The sequence below is a fragment of the Gorilla gorilla genome, chromosome 16 (assembly GCF_029281585.2).
Source record: "Gorilla gorilla gorilla isolate KB3781 chromosome 16, NHGRI_mGorGor1-v2.1_pri, whole genome shotgun sequence".
Classification (NCBI taxonomy): domain Eukaryota; kingdom Metazoa; phylum Chordata; class Mammalia; order Primates; family Hominidae; genus Gorilla; species Gorilla gorilla.
This window is the reverse complement of record NC_073240.2, coordinates 39,383,847-39,408,768: the sequence shown is the minus strand read 5'-3', so window position 1 is coordinate 39,408,768 and position 24,922 is coordinate 39,383,847. Positions and strand designations below refer to the sequence as shown.

General features: G+C 44.1%; 1 protein-coding gene across 1 annotated transcript; it reads right to left on the bottom strand.

Moving 5' to 3' along the window:
- Positions 1–1,849: 1,849 nt before the first annotated feature.
- On the bottom strand, positions 1,850–5,275 carry LOC115930771 (putative uncharacterized protein encoded by LINC02694). Its single transcript, XM_031002080.3, has 2 exons — positions 5,134–5,275; positions 1,850–3,753 (listed from the first exon to the last, which is right to left on the bottom strand). The coding sequence occupies exons 1-2, from the start codon at positions 5,263–5,265 to the stop codon at positions 3,346–3,348; spliced, it is 540 nt and encodes a 179-aa protein (XP_030857940.3). The 5' UTR covers positions 5,266–5,275; the 3' UTR covers positions 1,850–3,345.
- Between the last annotated feature and the right edge of the window lie 19,647 nt (positions 5,276–24,922).

The window sequence follows — 24,922 nt, the reverse complement described above, 5'->3', positions numbered from 1 at the left end:
CAGCACTTTGGGAGGCTGAGGCAGGAGGATCACTTGAGTGCAGGAGTTTGAGACCAGCCTGGGCTATACAGGGAGATCCCATCTGTACAAAAAGTTTTTTTAAAATATTAGGTGGGTGTGATAGCATGCTCCTATAGTCCCAGCTACTCAGAAGGCTGAGGTAAGAAGATCCTTCAGCCTGGGAATTTGAGGCTGCAGTGAGCTGTGATTATGCCACCGTACTCCACCCTGGGTGACAGAGCAAGACCTTGTTTGGGGCCATTTTTGTATTTTATATAAGAGGAATTGGACAATGTGTATTCTCTTGAGTCCGGCATCTTTTTCTTAATGTAATATTTGTGAAATACATCCAGAGTGTTGTGTGTAACTGTAAATCATTCATTTTCATTGCTATACAGAATCCTGTTGTACAAAGACACCACAGGGTTGAAAGGCATTCGGACAGTCACCATTTACCGCTATGAATACCATTGTGTTGAACAATCTAGTATAAATCTCTATTAAATATATATGCATTTTTGTTGGACATGTACATAGGAATGGAATTGCTGGGTCCGAGGGTGTGTGTACATTCAGTTTTAATTGTTGCCAGTTTCCCAACAATTCGTTTAGCTTTATTAAAGTTCTTGGTATGTAGTAGTATCAGTCTTCCAGTTTTGTTCTTTTTTAAGATAGTCTGGCTATTTTGGGCTCCACATTTCTAAATAAATTTTAGAAATAGCTTGTCAATTTCCACAAAAGAAAAAACCTGCTGGGATCTTTACTGTGCTAGTTTTGAATTTGTAGACTAATTTGGGAAGAACTGACATCTTTTCGATATACCTCCATGTCATCTTAAATTTTTCTCCATGTCTCATACCTTTGTATATCTACTTTGAATAAAACAGGTAGCCAATAAATATATAAAATAGGTGGTTAATTAACGCATTACAAGGCTTTAGACTTAATGATATTTTTTCAGCCATACTACACACCTGCTATGGTTCAAATGTCCTTACCAAAACTGTTGTTGAAATTTAATTGCCGTTGTTACAGTTTTGGGAGATGGGGCCTGTAAGAGGTGATGAGGTCCTGAGGGCTCTGCCTTTGTGAATAGACTCATGCTGTCATCACAGAAGTGAGTGAGCTATCTTGGGAGTCTGGCCCCCTTTTCCTCCCTCCCTCCCTCTCTGTCTCTGTCTCTCTTTCTCACACTCCCTGTCTTGCCCTTCTGCCTCCCTGCCATGGAATGACCCTTCCTGGAGGACAGCACCATGCTCTTGGACTTCCCAGCCTCCAAAACCATACACTAAATAAATTTCTCTTCATTATAAATTACTCACTCTGTAGTATTCCGTTACAGCAACAGGAAACCTACTAAGACAACCTCTTCCAGACACCTGAACTCATTCTTCTCTTCCATTCCCCTAGGCCTTGCACATGCTCTTCCTTAGTCAGGTAGAATTCCCTCCCTGCCCTCTCTCCCTCCTGCCTGACTAAATCTAGTCTTCCTTGACAAGTCTATTCAAATGTCACTGCTCTGCAGAGTTACCAAATCCTCTTTGTTTTCTCCCACTGCATTTCTTCACCTGATTTTAAGTTGCCATGTTGTATTATAATGAGCTGCTCGGGTATCCACTAAACACTTGGTTGCCTACCGGAACCAGCCCAGCACTAAGTAGATTTGTGTTGGATAAATGAAAATGACCATTCCGCTTTTTGCTGGGCTGTTTGGTTTAGGCGTTTTTGTTGGGCTGTTTGTTAGTTGATTTGTTTTGTCTTTGTAGGACTTCATTTGAACTGAAATTTAGTCAAAGAAAGAAAAATTGTGTTCCAGTTTGGCAAAGGAGTACATGTCTATCTGATTTTTGCTTCATTATTTATTTTGATTTGAAAATATGTCTTTATATTAAACCTCTTTACAATATGGATTTGAAGCAGATAAATTGTTTGGTCTGATTCACATCACAGCTTCTGAGTTAGCTTAGAAGAAAACCATCAACTGATGTTTCCGGTAACCAGCAGCAAGAGAGCTCATGAAAAGGCAGGCACACCTCCAGTGACCACTAGGTGGCAGTTTCACTCTCAATATGACCAGATTGACAATGTCCATCCAAGAAGTCTGGGGCAGATAAGTTGGAGCACAAGACGAAAGCTTAACTAGGCCTGTGGGTGGAAAAATGAAGACCCAAACTCAGCCCTGAAGAAAATGGAGTTATGGAAAAAACAGCACATGGAAAATGTAAAGGAATGCCACTAGACATTATTTCACTGAAAGGTTAGCTAAGTTAACCACAGCCACAAAATCAGTAGAGAAAAGACGTGCCTGACCCGAGACAGGCCAGACAGTGTTGAAAGGCAAAGGAGTCTCCAGTCCACCCTCCATGGCTGGAGCCCAGACCCCTGGGGAAAGGCAGGATGGTTGTAGGCTGGTCATTGCTGAGCCCCCGGTAATGTGCCGAGTGACCAACCTCAGGTGTCTCTCCGCCAAGACTGCTTGGTTCTCCTCTTCTGAGTGACCCCAGAAGGAACCCCTGAGAGACCCTGCTTAGTCTTTCTAGTTCCCATTCCAAAGTTGGATAAGGGACTTTTCAAGCTTAAAGTGGGAACGAGGGGCAGGGCTTATCTCCACAGAAAGCCAAGGTGGCTCCTATCACAGCAAATCAAGATACTTCATGGGTCCACCCACAACAGGCCAGCCAGGGCCCCTGAGGAAATTATGTGGACTATTAACCTTAAGGAGGCTGCAGGCCAAAAGCATCAACCGACTTTTATCAGGAGTGTATTTTTTTTTTTTTATGATGCAGAATAGGGAATAGGGAAACTATCCTGGAATAGGGAAACTGAGGCCCAGAGCAAGCCAGGGATGAAACAATTCCATCCCCCGTGACTGAGAAGAGAGCCTTCAGGTAGGCTTGAGGAGACAAAAGCCCTGAGGAAGCTGTCTTGGCAATGTCCAGGTTATTACACTATAACATCCACTCATACGTTTGTGGTAGGGCTTCAATTTTTACACACGAATAACCTGAGTGATCGAATTACCTGTTCTCTTCTCTTTCTCCGCTACCAACCCCAGAAAGACTGCAAAGAATAGACATTTGAGTCTAAACCAAACTGCTAGGCTCAAAGAACACTGCACCAGCTATGAGGTAATAACCACCACGGGTTACAGGATCTGTGAATGGGATGAGCTCCTTTACTTCCCCCCGGCTGGAGTGTGAGTTATAAAACAGACTAACAAGGAGAGGCAGAGACAAGTTTTCAGGAAGAGCTAGTAAGAAGGCACCTGCAGCTTCTCCCCAACATCTTCCACACCACACTGACATCAACCTCCTAGTTTGACGTCCCTGTAACTAGGCCTTGACATCAAGGCCTAGTTTGGGTGGGGAAAGTAACCCTCAGAGGATCTGAGAGGAGAGATTGGCATGCTCTCCTCCTGGTGGACTTTCCCAAGTAGCAGCCCCCACAGACACATCTGTCACTGGATCGCAGGAAGACAGGAAGGGGTGAACGGCGGGACACAGTTAGGTAGGAGGGGCTGGAAGCCACTTCTGGGCCTCTCTTGGAGTCAAACTTTGTAATGCAGGAGATCCATGCATTTCCTTGGACCCAGCATTGTCTGAAGACATGATCTGGAGCTTGTATCAACTTGCCAGCCCCAAAAGGACTCTTGGAGAAGAGAAGGGAAGCATATTCTCCTAGGTTCCAATCCCTGAGCTCTTGTTGGTGGCCCTGGGTTAGATGTTCACTCGCTCTGAGCCTCAGCTTTCCTCCCTGTAAAATGGGGATAACATTACCTAATTCATATACTTGTTAGAATTAAATGAAATAAAATTCATCAAGTTTCTTGTACAGAATAGATGATTAATGAATGGGATGGGTCTGGAGCACCTGCCTGGGATGGAGCCACTGACTGACTATGAAGCTGCAGAGAGTTCTATGTGCTTCCTAAAAACGCCAGCTTCTAGCAACACCTATGCCAGGGGACATCAGCAAAAAAGTAAACCCAGGGGTGCCAAGAAGCACTTGAGACCAGAGGAAGGATGCCCTCCCCGTCACTGGCACACAGCTAACCATGGAAAAGGACTTCTCTACGACTGCCAGCCACCAAGGAAATTAGGGACACCAGAGGCAAGAAAATTATATTCAATTACAAAATACATTCCATTTTATAGCCATTTCTATTATCGGTTGCTACTATAATAAATTACCAAAACTTTAGCAGCTTAAAACACACACTATCATTTAGTTCTATGGGCCAGAAGTCCTATGGGTCTCATCGGACTAAAATCAACGTCTCGGCAGGACAGCGTTCCTTGGTGGCAGCTCTGGGGGTGCATCATTATCTTTGCTCATTCTGGTCTTCACAGTTCCGTGGGATTGTAAGACTGAGGTCCTTGCTGGTTGCTAACTGGGGCCACCCTGGACTCCTAGAAGACATTTGCTCTGTCCTTACATAGAGTCCCTATGTCTCAGAACCAGCCACAGGGCATGGAATCCTTCTCTCATGGCCCTCTCTTTGACTCCACTTCCCCTAGATGCATTTCTGTCTCTGACTGCACCCAGGGAAGCCTGTCTGCTTTTTAGGATTAGATTAGGCCCATTCGGATAATCCAGGATAATCTCTTTATCTCAAGATCCTTAATGTTAACCGCACTTGCAAAATCCTGTTTGCTATTAAGATAACATATTTACAGTGTCTGGGAATGAGAATGTAACATCTTTGGGTTGGGGGAGTGGGCATCTTTCTGTCTATCAAACTATTATACATTCACCAGGCATTTATTTACTATCTTAATGGCCAAGTACAGTGCTATGTGCTGATTTGATGTTGGTATAAGGGGCATGGGGCAGGGGAGAAAGTCTAGGATGGGTGATGCCCCCCACTGGGATATCTGACTTAGAGCTTTGCAGTACTCCAGGGGATGCTGTTGACATAAAATACAATGTGGATTGTAACTCTCACCTCCCACTCCCTTAACCCTCTTGACTCCCCAGTCCTTGCCCCTGACTTATACAGGCTGGAGGTGTCTGAATAAGGTCATTCCAGTTCTCTGGGAGGCAGGAGCTAAGCTCACCAGGGGACTGAGATGGTGACCCTGCTAGATCCAGGTTCAGCCATAGCAGAAAAAAACAGAGCAAGGTGGGACTTACAGCCATCCAAACAGATGCCTGGAGACAGATGCTGCTCCTGCCCTTAGCCTTGCTTCCTGGCCTGGTTTCATGGTTCCTCCGGGGACTAGAGAGGGAAATGCCCAGGTCCTCTTGGGCCCCTTGTAGCTCCATATCAGAATAGAAAACCTGTCACTAACTGAAGTCCCTTCCGGCTGAGGTTTCCCAGCCTATATTTTGCAGCTCCAGGGCTCATCAGAGCCACCAATTTGCTGATGGGTTCTCAACCACAAGGATGGTGAGTCAGCACAGTGGTTGACTCTCAGCAGAGAGGATGCAGCCTTCAGCAGAGCTCCTGGTGGGGCAGCCTCCTGATCAGCCTGTGCTGTGGTCCTGCCCCTGCATTTCTTCCAGTCCTGGACGTCCCTGGCCTGGCTGGCACCCTAGTCGCACACCCAAGAAGCAGTTCAGCTTGCTGAGCACAGTGTTTCCCAAAACCATGGCATACGAGGTGAAGGATAGACCAGGGAGGAAGTCTTCAGCCCAGTCTGACAAGCACAGGCCAACGTTTGGCCAACAGCAACTCAGGCTCTTTGCTCTAGGCCAAACTTGAAACATTAGTGTGCTCGTAGGTGTTCTGCCTTCCCTCCCTCTGCTCTAGAATTCAGATCTGGAAGCCAGGTCCTGACAGCTGGGATCCAGACGCAGTCCCCGTCACACCATCACATTCTGGCCAACCAGGCTTCCAGTGGCAGGAGCTGCCACCAGGAATGGGCACCAGTACTCTCTCAGTTAAAAAGCCTTTGCTTCACACCACAAAACCCAAAGTGCCAGCTGTGGTGACAACCACTGCTCCTACCACTTAAAATCTGCTGGCAAGGGAGACTTTTAGAGAATGATTCCCCCACAAATATAGCATTCCTTTTTTTAATCTTTCCTGTACCCCTCTTAGGGCTAAGTTACTGATGATAGCCCTGCATGATACAGAGCAAGCTGGCAGCAAGGAGGAAAATTGTCAGCAGTGACAAGCTCCAGATGACAGTTATGTGGCTTGGAAGGCAAGTCTTACTCTAAAGAGATCCTGCCCCCATCCCAGCTCTGGATTACTTGGTCTGATAGGTTTTACAGGGTATGACCCCAGTTTTCTGTTTAAGGACATTGACTGGCCTCCAGATATGACTAGGAGGGAGTTTTCCTCTAATATCTTTCCGCAAAGATCACCATGACAATGACCAGAATAATAAATATCTATAATCACATGCAATCTTTAGCTTTAGTAATAGAGTGTGACAGAGAACTCTGCTGCTGCTGCTCCAGCTGCTGATGCTGCTGCTGCTGCTGCTGCTGCTGATAGTGATGGTGATGATAAGGAAGACACAAGATAATCTGACCTTCCTCAGCCTCTGATGGCTGATTAGAGGTAGATGTGGCTTCTGAAGCAAAGTTATATAATTCACCTCTTGTTCCTGATCCACTTTTAGCAAAACTTCCATGGAAAGGACCTTGTACCTTCTTGAAATATCCAACATGCAGTCATCTTTATGTTTTCCTACCAAGTTCCCACATTTCTGCCTCAGTGGGTTCTACAGTCTGAACCCCAGAAACAATTTCATAGTTCAAACATCTGGCAAGCTATTACATCAAAGGGATTGCAGATTCCCAACCCGGAATGGAAGAATCCTTGACTCCCCGCACCCGCCCCCCAATTCTGCTCCACCTCAAAACTGCCTACATCATCTCAACCACCCAAGTTTTGGGAAACGGGTGAATTCCCTCTTCCTTGTCATTGAGACTAGCCCAGGTCATAGACCCAATCTCTTTATGGGGACTTAGGCTAATAATTTTGAGCACACAAAATCAATAGCAAAAATAAAGTCCCATGTTGCAGAACATCCTCAACTGAGGAGAGAGCTCATTGGTTGAGAGTGTTTGTAGTATCATGCACTGCCCAGGAATGCAGAGAACACGTAGCTCTGTTAGCTCTTATTGATTGAGAGTGGAAGACAGCTCTTGGAATGTAGGGAAAAACTTCTATGGCTGTCATGGAAATAAAGATTTATGTTTTTTAAATAATGGAATCACAATGAATCAGACCAGAGTGACATTGAACTGGATGTCCCTGTCCTTAAAGTTGAAGGCGAGATCCTTTCAGGCAAGCAGGCAATGCTGTCACTGAGAGAGTCTCATGAGTTCTGGGAAGACAAGGCTCCCAGCATAGAACATCTGGTAACTTCCCAACTGTTACACTATCTTTTAGGAACCATTAACATAAGTGTCCAGTCATGTCCTGGAATTGGCCTAAGTTCCATGTGTGCTCTTAAAATGAACTTGGACCCTACTCTACTCCAGCCCACCAGCCTTTTCACTGTTCTTCCAACACCCCAAGTTTGTTTCTACCTTGGAGGCCTTACCCACTGTTGCCTCTGTCTGAAACATTCCTCCTTCAGCTTCTTTGTGGCTGAGCCCCTCTCACTGTTCAGGCCTCAGTTCAAATGTCTCCCCTCAGAGGTGCTGATGCCTGATGTCCCCTCTGAGGTAGCCCACCCACCCCAACGGTTCACTATCCCACTTTCCCCTCTTATTTTCTTACCGTTGTCTGACATGATCTTAGGTCTGGTTTGCTTATTGTCTACTGTCTTCTGTCACCCTACACAAGTGTGAGCTCCGTGGGAGCAGGGCCCTTGCCAGTCTTGTTCACTGCTGTGTTCTCAAGGTTCAGATGGTATCTGGCACATGGTGGGCAGCCAATGGAGTGTGGAAACACATATTCAGTCATACATGTTTGATGGGCTGGGAATCCCCAGAGGAGGTCAAATTGGAGAGAGAAAGAGAGAAACCTGGACTCCAGGGGAAAATCCCAAGGGGACAAGGGCTCTGATGGAGAGGGCAGGACCAGGCAGCCAGGCTCGAGTCTCCGACGTACATGGCTGTGTTACGTCATTCCCTCCCCACCCAGGAAAAAAGAACACTGATGTGTAAAATAACTAGGGCCCTGCAAGCCTGTGATAGAAACTCCTCGAAGAAATCTTATTTTCAGAGAGCCTCCATGAATACCTCTGGGAACCAAGACACGGGGTGCCGGCCCCAACAGTAACTATTAGGGAGTCCAGGACAAGAGGCCCACAAAAGCTGCCTGGTTTTCCTCCCCTTGCTGGATAGTGAGATATAAAGCCAGCTGGAGATGAAGGGGATCAAACTTTATTATATATTTACTCACTTATTTGGACATGTCAGTGTTTGTTTGTTTATTGTATATATTTAATAATGCACAACGTGATGTTTTGATATACATAGTGAAATAATTACTAGAGTCAAGCCAATTAACATATCATCATCTCACAGAGTTACCTTTTTTAGGGTGTGTGGTAAGAACACCTAAAATCTGCTCTCTAAGCGAATTTCCAGTACAGATGGTCCTTGACTTAATGATGGTTTGACTTAAGATGTTTCAGCATTATGACAATGTGGAAGAGATACACATTCAGCATGCTTCTTGACTTACAATAAGGTTATGTTAGAGAAGCATCTGTATATAATATAATATTATATCGTCCTTGTGCTGTGCATTAGATTTCAAGACTTATTCATCCTATGTAACTGCAGTTTTGTACCCTTTGACCTACATCTCCCCCTGGTCCCTTTGGTAACTGCCAGTCTACTCTCTGTTTTGATTATTTTTAGATTCCTCATATAAAAGAGATCATATGATATTTGTTGTTCTGTGTCTGGTACATTTCACTTAACGTAATGTCCTCCAGGTGAATCCATGTTGTCACAACTGGCAGGATTTCTTCCTTTTTAAGGCTAAATAATATTCCATTGTGTGTGTCACACACACACACACACACACACACACGCAGGCCACATTTTCTTTATCCGGTCATCTGTCAATGGACACATTGTTTTCATATCTCAACTACTGTGAATAATGCTGCTTTGGAAGCACAGTAAGAAGTCACCTGGAACCTTCTCCCTGCCACCACCAAACCCCAAGGCCTTGTCCTGAGTCAGGAAGAGGGAAGCCTGAGAAGAGAAAAAAAAAAAAAAGGGAAAGACAAAATGGTATCTCTGTGAGCTTTGGCGATTGAGAAACAGCTAAGATTGGAATTCTCCGTGACCCATTCCAGAGTTTTCTGAGCTGCAACCCGGGCAGGCATGCCTTGCAAGTCACATATTATAATTCCTATTTTCCAGGCAAAAGATTAAAGACTCAAAGTACAGTTGACTGGTTATAGAAATGTGCTTGTCTGACTGCCGGATTACCATCCCTCTGGACCTCCTGCCAGTATTAGAACCCTAATTTTTAAAGGCACCAGTTGGGCCATGCTCAGGGGAGGCTGAGCTGCTCGCTGCCAATGTAAGGGAATCATGATTAAACTACGCCAGTGGTCTGAGCACTGGCTGCCCATTAGAACCATCTCAGTCTAGTTAAACCAGCTTATCTGGAGTGAGTCTAGGCCTCAGTCGTTTTATAAAGCTCCCCAGTGATTCAAAAGTGCAGCCAGGACTGGGATGGGCCAACCTAAACTACTCATGATAATTTCCATTCTCATTAGCATGGAGGGAGAGTGTTCTGAAGGGTTCTGGGAAAGCAAAATTCCTTTCTTTGAAACACAAACATATTGTGTTGATGAAACAGGCTGTGCGGCACCCTGAGGTGATGCCTAGAACTGTGGACACCATCTGGAGAACAAAAGCCAGCACACTAAAGTCGGCAGGGGAAAAAGAAGGGGAAAGCCCGGCTACTTAAGATATTATTGGACCGAGCTCACGCCTGTAATCCCAGCACTTTTGGAGGCTAAGGCAGGCAGATCACCTGAGGTCAGGAACTCAGGATCAGCCTAGCCAACATGGTGAAACCCCATCTCTACTAAAAAAAAAATACAAAAATTAGCCATGCATGGTAGCAGGCACCTGTAATCCCAGCTAGCCAGGAGGCTGAGGCAGGAGAATCGCTTGAACCTGGGAGGCAGAGGTTGCAGTGAGCTGAGCTGAGATCATGCCACTGCACTCCAGCCTGGGCGACAGAGCAAGACTCCATCTCAAAAAAACACAAAAAAAAGAGATATTATTGAACAGATGAATTACCCAACCCTGAAACTGCTCTCGCCCAGACTTTCTGTGTTAAGTGAGTTAATAGTTTGATGTGGCCAGTTTTTGTTGGATTTTTTATTACTTGAAGCTGAGAACATTCTATGTGATATAATCATACAGAAAGCAGCAGAGCTGAAAGTCAAGCCAAGTTCAACTCTGAGGCAGCCAATAGAAGCTAAGAGTGAGGAGAGACCAACAGATAAGTGGAGTTATTTGAATCAGATCAGCGGGTTTCTAGATGGTTTTTAACTAGTAAAGGTAGTTTGTTAAGGTTACGAAACTTTTTCTCTTGTTTTTTTCCTATTCATCAGAATCCCTACATGAAAACGAAGAACATCATCTAGTAATTAATTGCCAGGTTTAAAAATATAAAATTGGAGAAGAAGGCCAGGTTTGAAATTTGGAAGGTGGTTGAAATTAACAGCTAAATTTAAGAATCAGGATTGTCTTGGGTTTCAGTAAAACATCTAGTAAATGTATTCATTTAGTCAATAACCTCAGTGACTAATGAGTCAAACCAGTTTTTCAGTCCAGTAATTTTTCATTTAGGGCCCCCAAATTAAATGTTAGAAAGGCCTCTTTCTAACATTTAGTCATTATAAAATAATCAAATCAGTGAAAAATCAGCCACCAGAAATAAAACTGCCTCTTGGAAGGTTCTTATACTTACTTGTATCACCATATTCCAACAGGCAGCTTAAGGAAAGGGGTCTGTCTGTGCCTTTCAGTTCACAAGCAACCTTGAGAAGGCTAGAAATTTCCACAACAGTACCAAAGAACTGCCTGAAGGTGGCGCTCAAGGGCGATAGTAACAGTGTGTGATCTGGCAATTTCAGCATTTGCAAGAAGTCAAGCCAGTTTTTCTTTTCTTCCTGATAAAGCTAATTGCCTTGCATTAACGCACAGCATAAGACTTCGCAGCACAAAAAGAATAACGGAATTATAAAAGGTATAATTTAGAGGCTTTGTCAAGAGCTGTGATGAGCATATCCTAATAGGTATAAATGTTCTGAAGTACTAATGCTCTATTAAGAGGGGTTTCTGAAGGAGGAACAATGCCTGCATTAGTGTTCGGGCTCTGGAGAGGAAAAAGCTTTTTGGTCTGCAATTACTGGTCTCCTATTCTTTACTTTAGAACACATCTACTTGATGCTTGCTATTTTTTTCAGGCACACTTCCCCCCTCTTGTTTCACGTGTACATTCACATGAGTAAAATATTGCTTTTTACGCTTTGCTGGGTATTGAAGTTGCTGTCTGATGGAGAGGCTTAGATCCTCACCTTGAAGCGGCTTCCCCTAACACTGGGTCTGTGAAGCTTCAAAGTGCAAAACATGCTCATCTAGACAATACCATAAGGCCACCGACTTTGGATTTTCTGCCCTACTTCCTGAGCCTGCATCTCCGACTATTCTTTCCTTTGAAGCTCTATAAAAGTATGCACTCTTGCCTCCCTGTAGAGTAAGCTGCTCCTAGAATAGGAACTGCTAACACTTTCTCTTTTATTGCCTTGGCAGTAGCAGACCTCCTACCTCCCAATTCCATATCGCCACCGCCCCCCGAGCTCCAGTACTTTCCCACCTTGGGCTAGGACCAGCATGAACACATCTCCCAGGCACTTCCCCTTGCATTTAGAAGGCCCCAGCCCCTGACCTAAGGTTGCCCTGGCTCTTGGCTTTCTCCCTTGAAGATCAGGTTAAATCCTACTGAGAAGAGAGAAAGAAATTAAAGTTTATCTTACCTAAGGAGGAAATTCTTTCTGATCCCTATACCTTCAAAGACCCTCCTCTGCACTGGACTGTGAATGCTGAAAGGCAGCCAGGATTGGAGCTGATAGAAATGGATTGCCAGGTAGCATTGGTTAGTCTTATGTCTTTCGTGGCTTCTAAAGCCTCATCTCCTATTAGCAGGAAGACTTGACCTCCATATTCTCTCCCTTCCCCAGTCTAATAGCCTGGCCTGACTTCCTACCACCTGCCCCTTGAGGTTTCTTTCACCCAGAGTTGCCTCCAGAAGGAAGTAGGCCAAAAAGGGGAAAATCCAAAGTCAGACTTGTGGGGAGGGTGTGAGCCACCAATGGGGACTGAGAATACAAAATTACTTTGGTAGAGGAGTACATTGTCCCTCCCCAGGACAGAGCTTGTCCCCTTCATCCACATGCATGTTTTGAATTAGACAGATGAAAACACAAATCTCCAATATCTCTTTCTTTCTGAGCAGTACATGTTACCCAGACTAATCACAGGTCATCGAAGGGGTTCAATTGAATGCAACGATCACATCTTTATTCTTCTTTGGAATAGCTCACAGTGTCCCATCCACAGGCAACTTCACAGCAAGAGGGAGGGCTGGCACAGCCTCATACCTGCTGCCAGAACACAGGGACATGTAATAGTTTTCCTTACCTTTACATTTGAAATCCTCCTGTTGGGGGTTCATTTTGCCCACTGCCCAGACAGGCTGATTTATCAAGACAGAGGAACTGCAATAGAGAAACAGTTTAATTCATGCAGAGCTGGCTCAATGGGAGACCAGAGTTTTATTATTACTCAAAACAGTCACCCCCAAAATTTAGAGGCTGGGGTTTTTTAAGGATAATTTGGTGGGTAGGCGGCCAAGTAGTAGGGAGAGCTGACTGGTTGGGTCTGAGATGAAATCACAGGGACTCAAAGCTGTCCTCTTGTGCTGAGTCGTTTCCTGGGTGGGGGCCACAAGACCAGATAAGCCAGTGTATTGATCTGAGTAGTGCCAGCTGATCCATCAAGTGCAGGGTCTGAAAACTATCTTGAGCACCAATCTGAGGTTTTACAATAGTGATGTTATCCGTAGGAGCAATTGAGAAGGTTTAGAATCTTGTGGCCTCTAGCTAGCTGCATGACTCCTACACCATAATTTCTAATCTTGTGGCTAATTTGTTAGTCCTACAAAGACATTCTGGTCCCCCTGGCAAGAAGAGGGTTCATTTCAGCAAAGGGCTGTTATCATCTTTGTTTCAAAGTTAAACTATAAACTAGGTTCCTCCCAACGTCAGCTCAGCCTATGCCCAGGAATGAATAAGGGCAGCTTGGAGGTTACATGCAAGATGGAGGCAGGTAAGTCAGATCTCTTTCACTGTCTTAATTTTCTTACTGTTATAATTTTTTGCAAAGGTGGTTTCAGTGTTTTCTCTAAAAGTCTTCCAGTCAAACCCAGGAGGTAAGTAAGGCACAGAAGACCTACAGCTTAGGGCACCCAAACAACTGTGCCCACCTCCCCACAGTGGACACCCCACAGCACTAGCTGCAGTTCTCCTGATCCTCACTAGAGTAGGTCTTGACATATTTGTCCTTCCCAAATGTACTTGGAATTACCTAACAGGCATTAGGCCCAGCTATGCTTATGGTGTTGCTCAGCTCCCTCCCACCAAGCAACTGTAACGGCTGATGCCTTCTGGGTGCTTCCTGTTGAGAGGGCTTTATGCATCATCTCAAGTCATCTTCACGATACCCCCAGACAGCAGTGCTGCTAGCATTCCCATCTCACAGATGAGGACACCGCAGTGCAAAGAGGCTACACAACTTCCCAAGCAAATAAGTGCCATGGTAAGTTATGCATAAAGCACATGGGAACACTGGTAAAAGAGTAAGTTAATAAAAAAAAAAATAGTCATAACTAACGCTTACTGGGCTCTGTGTATCAAGCCCTGCGCCAAGTGCTGCGTGAACTCCCTTTTCTTAAATCCTCGTATCAGCTGGTGTGGCAATTACATCAGAAGCATTGGCAGGCTCTGCTATCAAGGAGAGTGACCACATTAAAAAAGGCACTGTCTTTTGACCTTTTGCTCTATTATCTCTCTCTCTGACTGCTAATGTTTCAAACGGAGATTGAACAGAACCAGCTTTCCCACTGCTTCCTCGAATGTCCTCCCATTCTTCACAACCGTCATGTCTGGGATAACAGGTGGGCTCCCCGTTCTTCCCCTCCCAGAACCTCCAGCTGTGCCACTGGGAATTATTATTATTCCCAACTTAGAAATGAGGGAAGAGAAGCTCAGATAAGCTAAGTAACTTGAGTGAGTTCACTCAGCTTTCAAGGGAACAAGTCATGGTGGGGAAAGGGAGGTATAAACCCAATGTCTGGCTCCAGAGCAAACAGAGAAGATTAGGGCATCTCAGGCAAAGGAAACAGCTCAGACAGAAGTATGAACACATGTGTTTGATTAAGAGCTCTAGATGAATGTGTACGGTGGAGTATAGGGCACTTGGTGAGCAGCAGTTGGGTAGTAAAGGAATTTGTATGTTGTAGGGGAGGAAAAAACTTTTCCTCTCCTCTCTCACGTTCAGCCTGTGGGGTCTGCAAATTAAACTGACAAAAGACAGATAAGCAAGACAAAAAAAAAAAAAAAAGTTTATTTACACCTGCAACGGAGAGATTCAGTGAGGAGTAACTCATCCCAATAGACAGAGATAAAGGGTTTATATACCAAACCTAGCTAGGGGACTGGGGAGGAGTGTCAGGGCTTCAGTGAGAAGGTAGAGAAGGTTCTATCAGCTTTTTGATGTGAATAGAATGGGCAGTCTATCTCCCTGGCAGCTGAATTCACAGGGAAGACCTCAAGGGAGGGCTACTGACAGCTGTATTTTCTGAGAGGTTCTGCTTTACAGCTTTTAGAGAAGTTCAGATAGTAATTTCTTTCTGCATCTTCTTTAGCTTAAATGTTTTGTCTTTAAAATGTTATGTTGGTACAAAAGTCATTGCGGTTTTTGACATTAAAAGTAATGGCAAAAGTAATCTTGATACCAATTACAGGGGTTTTGAGTGGTTTCCCACCATGCCTGGTAAAACACGGCTCTTTATCCTTCAGCCAGAGCTTTTTAAAGCAGTGTTTTGATATGATTTGTTCTACTTATCACTAAAACCTTTGGCCAGGGTATATCAAAATAATTTAATTGATTTAGTTAATTAGCAAAACCCATAAGGAAGGATAACAGCACTATTGTCCCACTTATGTGAAGAAGGAAACCAAGGCAGAGAAGTTAAATGATGTGCAAAGGATTGTGGATTATTAGTCACAAAGCAAAAACCTTGTGACCTGGTCTTCCAAATCCTGGTCCTGAACTCTGTCCAAGAAAGCTGCCAATCGGCGTACACTTGCTCCTGTACTAAAACGCAGGAAGAGCTCCAAGCCCTAGTTACTCCCACCCTTGCCACATTCAGGACCTACTTGAGCTGCATTACTTATGTGCTGTCTCTTCCACAGTTTAGCAGAGAAATGCCCGCCACTCTCAGTGTCTTTTGTGTTTGCAGGTGGAAATATTTATTTACAAAGCAAGAAAGAAAATTCAGAGCCCAGCTGACTTTGCCATCCTATGAGCCTCTGAACTGCCTGTTGTACTCTCCCTCTCTAGGTCAGAGCAAAAAAATAATTAAACTTCAGCAAACTGAGTGACTGCGTTTCAACAAGTTTAAAGCATCTCATTGAAGAAAATACACCTCAATCTGGTTTGAGATCCTCGGCAGACTTTGTCACCCTATCATGTTGGGTAAATCCTTTGAAGAATTCTTAGAACCTCATCACAGGAAAGGGTGGCTTAGGGGCCTCTAGCTGTTCTCTGGGCTCCTTTGAGCTCAGAGTTTTGATGTTAGGTGGGGCCAAGAAAAATTGTTTGCAGGGAGGGAGGAGGATGGAAGGAGTGGCAACCGTGGGCCAGAAGAACCAGTCACATAAAACCTCGGCTAGCCAAGTATATGACTTCTGAGGACAGAGGGCCCCTTCTTCATACACGGCTATGTCCCCAGCCTCCAGCACGGCACAATAAATATATTTTAATATAGTTCAAATATATTGCTGACTAAGCAATGAAGAAAATAGGAAGAGGGGACTCAACCAGGACCCTGGAGACACTGGCCTGGGGAGGAGTCCTGGTCCCAGGCCCCCAGCTACATGACCTTGGGCAAGTTGTAGAACTTCCCTAAGCCCATTTCTCCTCTAAAATGGTGGTCATAGGAACATCTACCTAACAGATATTGGGGCCAAGGGAAGACTTCCCCATCACCTTCTGACGTTTCGCTGGAAATTGCTGACAAAAGCTGATTAGTAGGAGACAAGGCAGACACACGTATTTGATCATAGTTTTACATGACACTGGAACTTTCAGCATGAAGGCCCAAAGATACAGGGGGAACTGTCTATTTTATGCTTATGTTCAACAAAGTATGGACAGAAAGGGTCTGATCTAACACTTACTGACTGGGGAATCCCAGCGCTGTCCATTTCAATTCTTCTGGGTGTCTTGGGGAGTGTTTCTTCCTACTGGGTGTGGGGCAGGACCTTCTCTAGGATGGGGGTCTGATGACCTACAGTCAAACAAGGCAGGTCAGATAATTTCTTCATGGCCAGTTTTTACACAGAAAGACAGTAGGAAAGTTAAAGTAATATTTTTAGGTTATGGCTGGCTTGGAGGAAAAGGGTTCTGGCTTCTATTACCCACTTTGAGGAAAAGGGATTCTAGTTTCTATGGTTAGCCTTGGGAGAGAATGAGAGGTCAGTGACAGGAGGGAAGGAGACAGTCAGAGAGAAACTGTTGCTTTTGAGGCCTTCATTTCGGGGTATTGTTTTCTAAGACCGTACACATAGTACCCATGAGAATTGAAGGAGAAGCCTCACAGAAACACTTAGCCTGGTGTCTGTCACCTACCAAGTGCCCAATACATGTTAGTTATTATTAATTAAAAATTCAAGATTGTCCCCCCGATCCCAAAAAGTCTGTCGTCTCAGTGAACTTCCAAATTTTTTTTCTTTCTTATTCCTAGAAATGGTATTTGCAAGATGGGTGTATTTCTACATCTTTGTTCACCACCAAACAAACCAAAACCATTTCCTCATCCAGTTCATCAGTTCCTCATAAACAAAGCACAACTTCTCAGCCAAAAGTTTGTCATCAAAAGCTTGCTTTCTTCATTGTTTAACTCAGTTGTGTTTTGTTTCTTATTTTCTGGGAAATGTTGTTTTCCTTAGGTTCTCTTCCCCAGAGCCAGCAGTCAGGCACCACTGTTTCCATCTCACTAAGCACATCATGGGCATCCTGGGGAGATAATGGATTCCAGAGAGCAAGGGGCCACTTACATGGAAGAGCCCAGAGTCTCTGGGTAAAGGGTGACAGTGCAGAAACCTCACTAATGCACTCTTTCCATTACCATTCTGCAATTTTTCCTGTCTCCCACTATTACCTTCGATTAAGCTTTACTCTTTAAAACCCTTCATCTGCCCCGGGGTCATTATCTTTCATCTGACACAGCAGTGGGCAGCCAGAGATGGCCCTGGCACTTCTCGGAAATCTCAAGGTTTGGGGCCGGATAATTTTTTAGAAGCCTCCTTAACATGGTTCTTTACCTTGAATGTTTTCAGCTTTAACAAAAGCCATTTGAACACGGGTCTGGAAAAAGTGATATACTTGAAGAAAAAAAAAAGTCACTGGCTTTATTTGTGTTCTGTTCCCTGGAGGTGGGCAGGCCAGAGTGGAGGTAGACCACTGAATTGATTTGTTTTGCAACTCATTTAGCAGCTATGGGTAGATTCTTGAATTTTCTTTGGTGTGTCATTTTAACTCATTTTGTGTCCTGACAACTCTGAAAACCCAGGCTACTCCAGTAGCTCTTTCACCAGCCAAACCTGAGAAGAGAGAAACTGAGGTGGGCCAGAACTGATAGGAAAGCTGTGCTATGACCCCAAGAGAATCTCACTCTGGAGCACTTGTCTACCAAAATGTTGGAAAATCTTTTATTTTCTAACACTCTGTTTCACTTCCCCACACTCCCACTTGCATCTTCCAGAAATAATTGAAATCCTGGTCCTTAGTCTCTACATCATTTAAAAGTGTCTGCTCCTGTAATATGTGTGTGCTGCCACCAGATGGCACCAGAAGTCACAACTCTATTGGTATACTATGTGCCAGACACCTTGCTAGGCATTAAGAATCCAGTAGTGAACAAAAAAGACAGGGTCCCAACCTCTCTCTCTGAGTCAAGCAGGAAGGCAGACCTTAAACAAAATATTATAAATATTTGAATGACAATGCTGAGAGGAAGTGTCCAGAGGCTCATCCTGGGAGCGGGCAGAGACAGCAAGGTTCACACATGTTCTATGGCCCTCCCCGCATTCTCCAGCCACCTTGCAGTTAGGCAAGGCCTTGTAACCATTGAGGCCAATGAGATGTGAGTGAAAATCATATGTGACCCCTTAGAGCCAAGGTAGAGAAAAGTGAGTATAATTTCTCTATGCTTGCCTCTTCCTTTGCTGTGGTAGCTGGTAACATCATGGGTGGCAGAGCCTCTGCTAGCCTGAATCCCTGGGTAAGTATGTGGAGGACAGCCATCATAGAGTCATCACTAACCCCATGCTTCTTGACCCCAATCCTCCACAGCTCATGTTGGATAAGTAGCACAAATTTTTATTGGATTAAGCCATAAAGAGTTGGGGGGTTGTTTCTGCGGGTATGTCAGTCTGCCTAAGGGCTAACTTTCTAGCTGCAGAGATGGAACTAAGAGTGGAGTCTTTCTCCTCTAAGTGAGTAGGCCTTTGCATAAGCAGCACAGAGAGATGAGGGATGGAGGAAACAGAAGCAAGCTGCATTGCCACCACCTATCCTCCTGGGACCAGTGAGAAGGAGGGGACTTCCTAACCAAAGAGGCTAGGAAAGCCTACGGGGTCTTAAGCATTTCAAGCAGCATACTGAGCACATGATAGCAGACAAAAAGGGTATGATTATTTCAGCAGACCCAGGTTCTGGCCAGGGGAGAGCAGAGCTTGACGTAGCTGATCTCAGTAGGGGTAGATTGTAGACTTTTCCCAGGCTGCCCACAGACATGGCCGTGGGGTCTCTCTACTTACAACAGCCATGAACATAATGGAAAAAAAAAATAGGTAGGTAGCCGTGTGGTTAGTGGGGCACCAATTACCCCATAAATCAATTTGCTTGTGTGTGTGGAGTGGGGGGTTGTTGGAGCTTCTTATTTTGATATAATTTCAAACAAGAGAAAAAAATGGAAGAATCATAGAAAGAACTTCCACATACCCTTCACCAAGGTTCACTAGTCCCCTTAAAAGGTTGCTAAAAACCAAGTAATCTCTTTCATACCCAACCTAGCTATAATGCCTAACTCAAACTTCAATATTAAAGTTTCATGAGTCAGCTTTATATGTAAGATTTGCAAAACATGATAGAGTACTGATATGGTTTGGATGTGTCCCCACCCAAATCTCAACTTGAATTGTATCTCCCAGAATTTCCACATGTTGTGGGAGGGACCTAGGGGGAGGTAATTGAATCATGGGGGCTCATCTTTCCCATGATATTCTCATGACAGTTGAATAAGTCTCACGAGATCTGATGGACTTATCAGGGGTTTCTGCTTTTGCTTCTTCCTCATTTTCTCTTGCCGCCACCATGTAAGAAGTATAAGAAGTACCTTTCACCTCCTGCCATGACTCTGAGGCCTCCGCAGCCACATGGAACTGTAAGTCCAATTAAACCTCTTTTCCTTTCCAGTATCGGGTATGTCTTTATTAGCAGTGTGAAAATGGACTAATACAAGTACGCTTAATGTATAGTTATTTTATACTAAAAAAGTAACACTCATTGGAAAAATAGGCAGAGGCCATAAGTAGCCATTTGAAAAAAGAAACAGAATGGACAAAATTATGAAAAGTTCAACCCCTCTAGTAATAAATGTAAATTAAAACCTCATTTTCCACCTAGCAGACTAACAAGTGTTTATACATATGATTATACTTGTGTTGGCAATAGTATGGGAAAATACTATCGCGCTGTTTCTGGAAATTGGTTCAACGAATGATGTAATTGGCTTGTCTGGCAACAAATATAAAAAAAAATTTTTTTTTAATGCACTTGCCTTTTAGCACAGCAATCTTAATTCTAGGAAGGTATCTGAGGGAATAGGCAAACAAATGTCCCTGACCCACCCCAAGAAGAAGTGTATCTATTGGCCGGGCGCGCTGGCTTACACCTGTAATCCCAGCACTTTGGGAGGCCGAGGCAGATGGGTCACGAGGTCAGGAGACGAGATCATCCTGGCTAACACGGTGAAACCCCATCTCTACTAAAAATACAAAAAATTAGCCAGGTGTGGTGGCGGGCGCCCGTAGTCCCAGCTACTCAGGAGACTGAGGCAGGAGAATGGCATGAACCCAGGAGGCGGAGCTTGCAGTGAGCCGAGATGGCACCACTGCACTCCAGCCTGGGTGACAGAGTGAGACTCTGTCTCAAAAAAAAAGAAGAAGAAGAAGAAGAAGAAGAGGAAGAGGAAGAGGAAGAAGGAAGAAGAAGAAGAAGAAGAAGAAGAAGAAGAAGAAGAAGAAGAGGAAGGAGGGGAAGAAGAAGTGAATCCATCACAACACTATCCAAAAAAAAAAGCAACAAAAAAATCAGAATGAAGGGACTTTGGTCAATTAAATGATGGTATTTTGTAGAAAGCGCTAACACCACCTACATAGCACTTATAGAACGCCTGGCTCTGTTCTTAACTCTTTGCATATATTAACTCATCTAAGCCTCCCAACAGATAGGTACTACAATTACTGTCAGCATTTCACAGATGATGGAACTGAGGAACAGAGAGGTTCGCTAACCAGGTCATAAAGCTAGTCAATGCAGAGCTAATATCTGCATCTAGGCGGTCTGGTCTGAGTCAGCTCTCTTAGATTTACATTATACAACCTTTCATAGGATGTGTAAGCCTCTCTCTGCAGCTACTAAAATGACAAAATAGGTTGTATTCACTGTCATGAAAAATGTTCATAATATATGCATGAGAAAAGTCGATTATGAAACATTAAGTACAGTTTGAAACCATTATTTTAAAAGGAATTATATATATGTGCATATAAGAATGTATAAAAAATGGCCAGGCACGGTGGCTCACACCTGTAATCCCACCACTTTGTGAGGCTGAGGCAGGCGGATCATGAGGTCAAGAGTTTGAGACCAGCCTGATCAACATGGTGAATCCCCATCTCTACTAAATATACAAAGATTAGCCAGGCATGGTGGCGCATGCCTGTAATCCCAGCTACTTAGGAGGCTGGAGCAGGAGAATCGCTTGAACCCGGGAGGCAGAGGTTGCAGTGAGCCAAGATCATGCCACTGCACTCCAGCCTGGGTGACAGAGTGAGACTGCGCCTCAAAAAGAAAAAAGAATGCATAAAAAAATTTCCTCAAAAGATTAACAGTGTTGGGATTGTGGGAGAAATTTATTTCCTTTACATCTCTTTATTTGCTAAGTTTTCTGCAATGATCGTATAATTCTTGTAATATAAAATTTTAAATGAATAATTCTACTACTCAATCCTGCTTTCTCCTTTGTCCTTCCACAAATGGTCTCAGGGACACTCCCTAATAAATATCCTGCAGACTGACCTTTATCTCAGAGTCTGCTTCCCAGAGAATTCAGCCTCTGAAGCATCCCAACAGTGCCAAGAGTGGTCCAAGAAAGCAGGCAATGAAGTGATGCTTAGGAGCAGGCTCACTCATCACCTGGCTAGCAATGAAGACCCCATCACTGGAGGCAGAGGAGCACAGACAGCCCCTGTTCCAATGACTAAAACTTCCTCTGTGGTGAATTAGAATGGTGCATAGGGAAAAGGGAATACAATAGCTGGTGCTATGTACTCAGTGTTAGAATAATATAGGGGAAAGAGTAATCTTAGGGAAGTGAGATAGGATGGTGTTGCTATACTCCATTGAAGCTTTACAGAAAGAATTTAGCTCAACAAAAGGCTGAGAGCAATTAATAGGCTATTGAAAGCCAGCGTTAAAGTCAGAGGGTCTTTAGGAAGGTAAAGAGGCTTTCCTCACCTGAAGAGAGAGGGCAGGAAAAGTTGAGGCCCAGGTACAGACCCATGTCTTAGTGGTGATTTTTGCCAGAACTCCAGGGAGGGCTAAAACTCTTAATCAAGGCAGGTCTGTTATGTCAAAGTTAGGAATGTGGTTGGGGAAAAATGAATCCTGACCTGTGAGGCGAAATGGAATATATGGGTTGATTTTCCCTACACTCTTGAGTTCCCAGATTCCTCTAAATCTTTTCCATCTGAAGAAGAAAGTGAACCACCTCTCTCTGTTAAGAGCTAGGACCACTCCCTTACTTGAAGACAATGCACAGGCCTCTATCTCCCCTCTCGGCCACTGGACCTCTAACTGTGTCTTCTAATTAGGAATAAGTTGCAGCTTAACCCTGCTGCAGATGTGCTGGGCCCAGCAAAAGAGAAAAGGGACTACACACCAAGGAGATCCACCTAGCATGTCCACACATGGGACTGGATTCTGAGTTACTTGATCAAAGAGGCTAGAACATAATACTGAATAAGAAAAATGTCGACAAAAATAAGTCAAACTCTGTAAAATATTTGAAGGGATTCATTCTGAGCCAAATACAAGTGATGAAGGTTCAAGGCACAGTCTCACGAGGTCCTGAGAACATATGCCCAAGGTGGTTGGGTTACAGCTTGATTTTATACATTTTAGGGGGACAGAAGTTACAGGCAGACATTAATCAATACATGTAAGGTGTACATTGGCTCAGTCTGGAAAGATGAGACAACTCAAAGTTGGGGGTGAGGGGCTTCCAGGTCATAGGTGGATTCAAAGATTTTCTGACTGGCAGTTGGTTGTAAGAGTTATTAATCTAAAGACTTGGAATCAATAGAAAGCAGTGTCTGGGTTAAGATAAAGTGATGTGGAGACCAAGGTTCTTATTATGTAGATGAAGCCTCTAGGAAGCAGGCTTCAGAGAGAATAGAGGGTAAATGTCTCTTGTCAGACCTAAAAAGGCACTAGATTGGTAATCTCTCCTGGATCAGGAAAAGACCTGGAAAGGGAAAGGGATTCTCTACAAAATGTAGATTTTCCCCTTAAGAGACAGCTTTGCATGGCCATTTCAAAATATGTCAAAGAAATATATTTTGGAGTAAAATATTTTGACTGCTTTCAAGGCCTGCTATCTGTCATGTGATGTTATCCTAGAGTCAAGTTGGAATTTAGTATCTTATTGCTACAAACAGTCTGTTTTGTCAGTCTTAAGATCTCTGTTTCAATCTTAATGCTGGTCAGTTGTGCCTGAACTCCAAAGGGAGAGGAGTGTCTAATGAGGCATGCCCAACTCCCCCTTTCCATCATGGCTTGAAGTAGTTTTTCAGGTTTACTTGGGAGTTCACTTGGCAGAGAGAAGGGATCCATTCAATCAATTGAGTGACTTATAATTTTATTTTTGGCTTATAAAAAGTTTATTGGTTTAGGAGTATGTTTCTGAAAGGCAGATTTGAACATTCTGGCAAGGACCCTAAGCAATGGTATATTCTAGTCTCTAGGCTACTTCTTAGATGCATGGGAAAAGCAATGGCTCCCACTAAGGGAGGGTGAAATGCCAGAATTACTCTAGCAGCTGCTGGAAGAAGGGATTGAAAGATTCACAGAAGTGGGCATGCTGGAGTAGATCTACCACGTGAGGCCAGGATACTCACCAAATGACTACAGTGCACAGGAAAGCCATAAGCAGTACAGATGCAGGCACACCAGCATCACTAAAAAGCACAGTGATGCCTCTTCTTCGTAGGTCATCGGTAACGGTAGAAAAGGTGATCACAGAACACAGAACTAAGCTAACTGATAGCAATAGAGATGATCACAATCACCCTGCTACCCAGTGGGGGTAGGGGGAATAGAGGACAGATGATGCTGTGTAGCTGTCAAAAATCAGATAGATCCAATGATCACAATGAACAGCAAAGTTGGAGCAGTCCAGAGGGCCAGGCCAAGACAGCCATGGAGACAGTTAAGAAAACACAGCATGCCTAGGGGCAAAATAGATGGACAGTTAACAAAGAACTCTTCAATTTACCATCAAAATAAACCAAAAATGAATGATCAAGACACTGAAGGGGCTGGGCAGAGTGACCCATGCCAGTAATCCCAACATTTTGGGAGGCTGAGGTGGGTGGATCACTTGAGGCCAGGAGTTAAAGATGAGCATGGGCAACACAGTAAGACCCTGTCTCTACAAAAAAAAAAAAAAAAAAAAAAAAATACAAACATTAACTGGGCATGGAGGTGCACGCCTGTAGCCCCAGCTACTCGGGTGGCTGAGGCAGGAGGATTGCTTGAGCTCAGTAGGTTGAGGCTGCAGTGATCTGTGTGAGCAGCCTGGGTGAGAGAATGAGACCCTGTGAAAAGAGAGAGAGACAGAGAGAAGGAAGGAAGAAAGAAAAGAAGGAAGGAAGAAAGAAAAGAAGGAAGGAAGGAAGGAAAAAAAAAACAAAACAGAGGGCAGTTGCCCCAATAAAAAATCCATGATTTCTTGCCCAGTTATTGGAACTAACCCAGGTTTTAGACTTGGAACCCAATGATGGAAGGTGAAGCCAAGTTCCCAGAAGGAAGGACTTTGCAAAAGAGAATCTACAAATGGCCAATAAAAACATAAAAAGCTGTTAACATCAGTTGTCATCAGGAAAATACAAATTAAAACCAAGATGAGACACCATTCCCACTAAAGTTACTCATATCAAAAAGACTAGCATTACCAAATGTTGGCCAAAATATGGAACACTTGATTTAGGATCAAAACTCAAACTCATATTCATCAGGTGTGAGTCCTTGCAGAGTCAAAGAATACATCAGAAACTAATACTGCCCCCCCCAAATCCCGAAGAAGTATGCAAAGGGTTCGGGGTAGAAGCACCTGCTGCTGTGG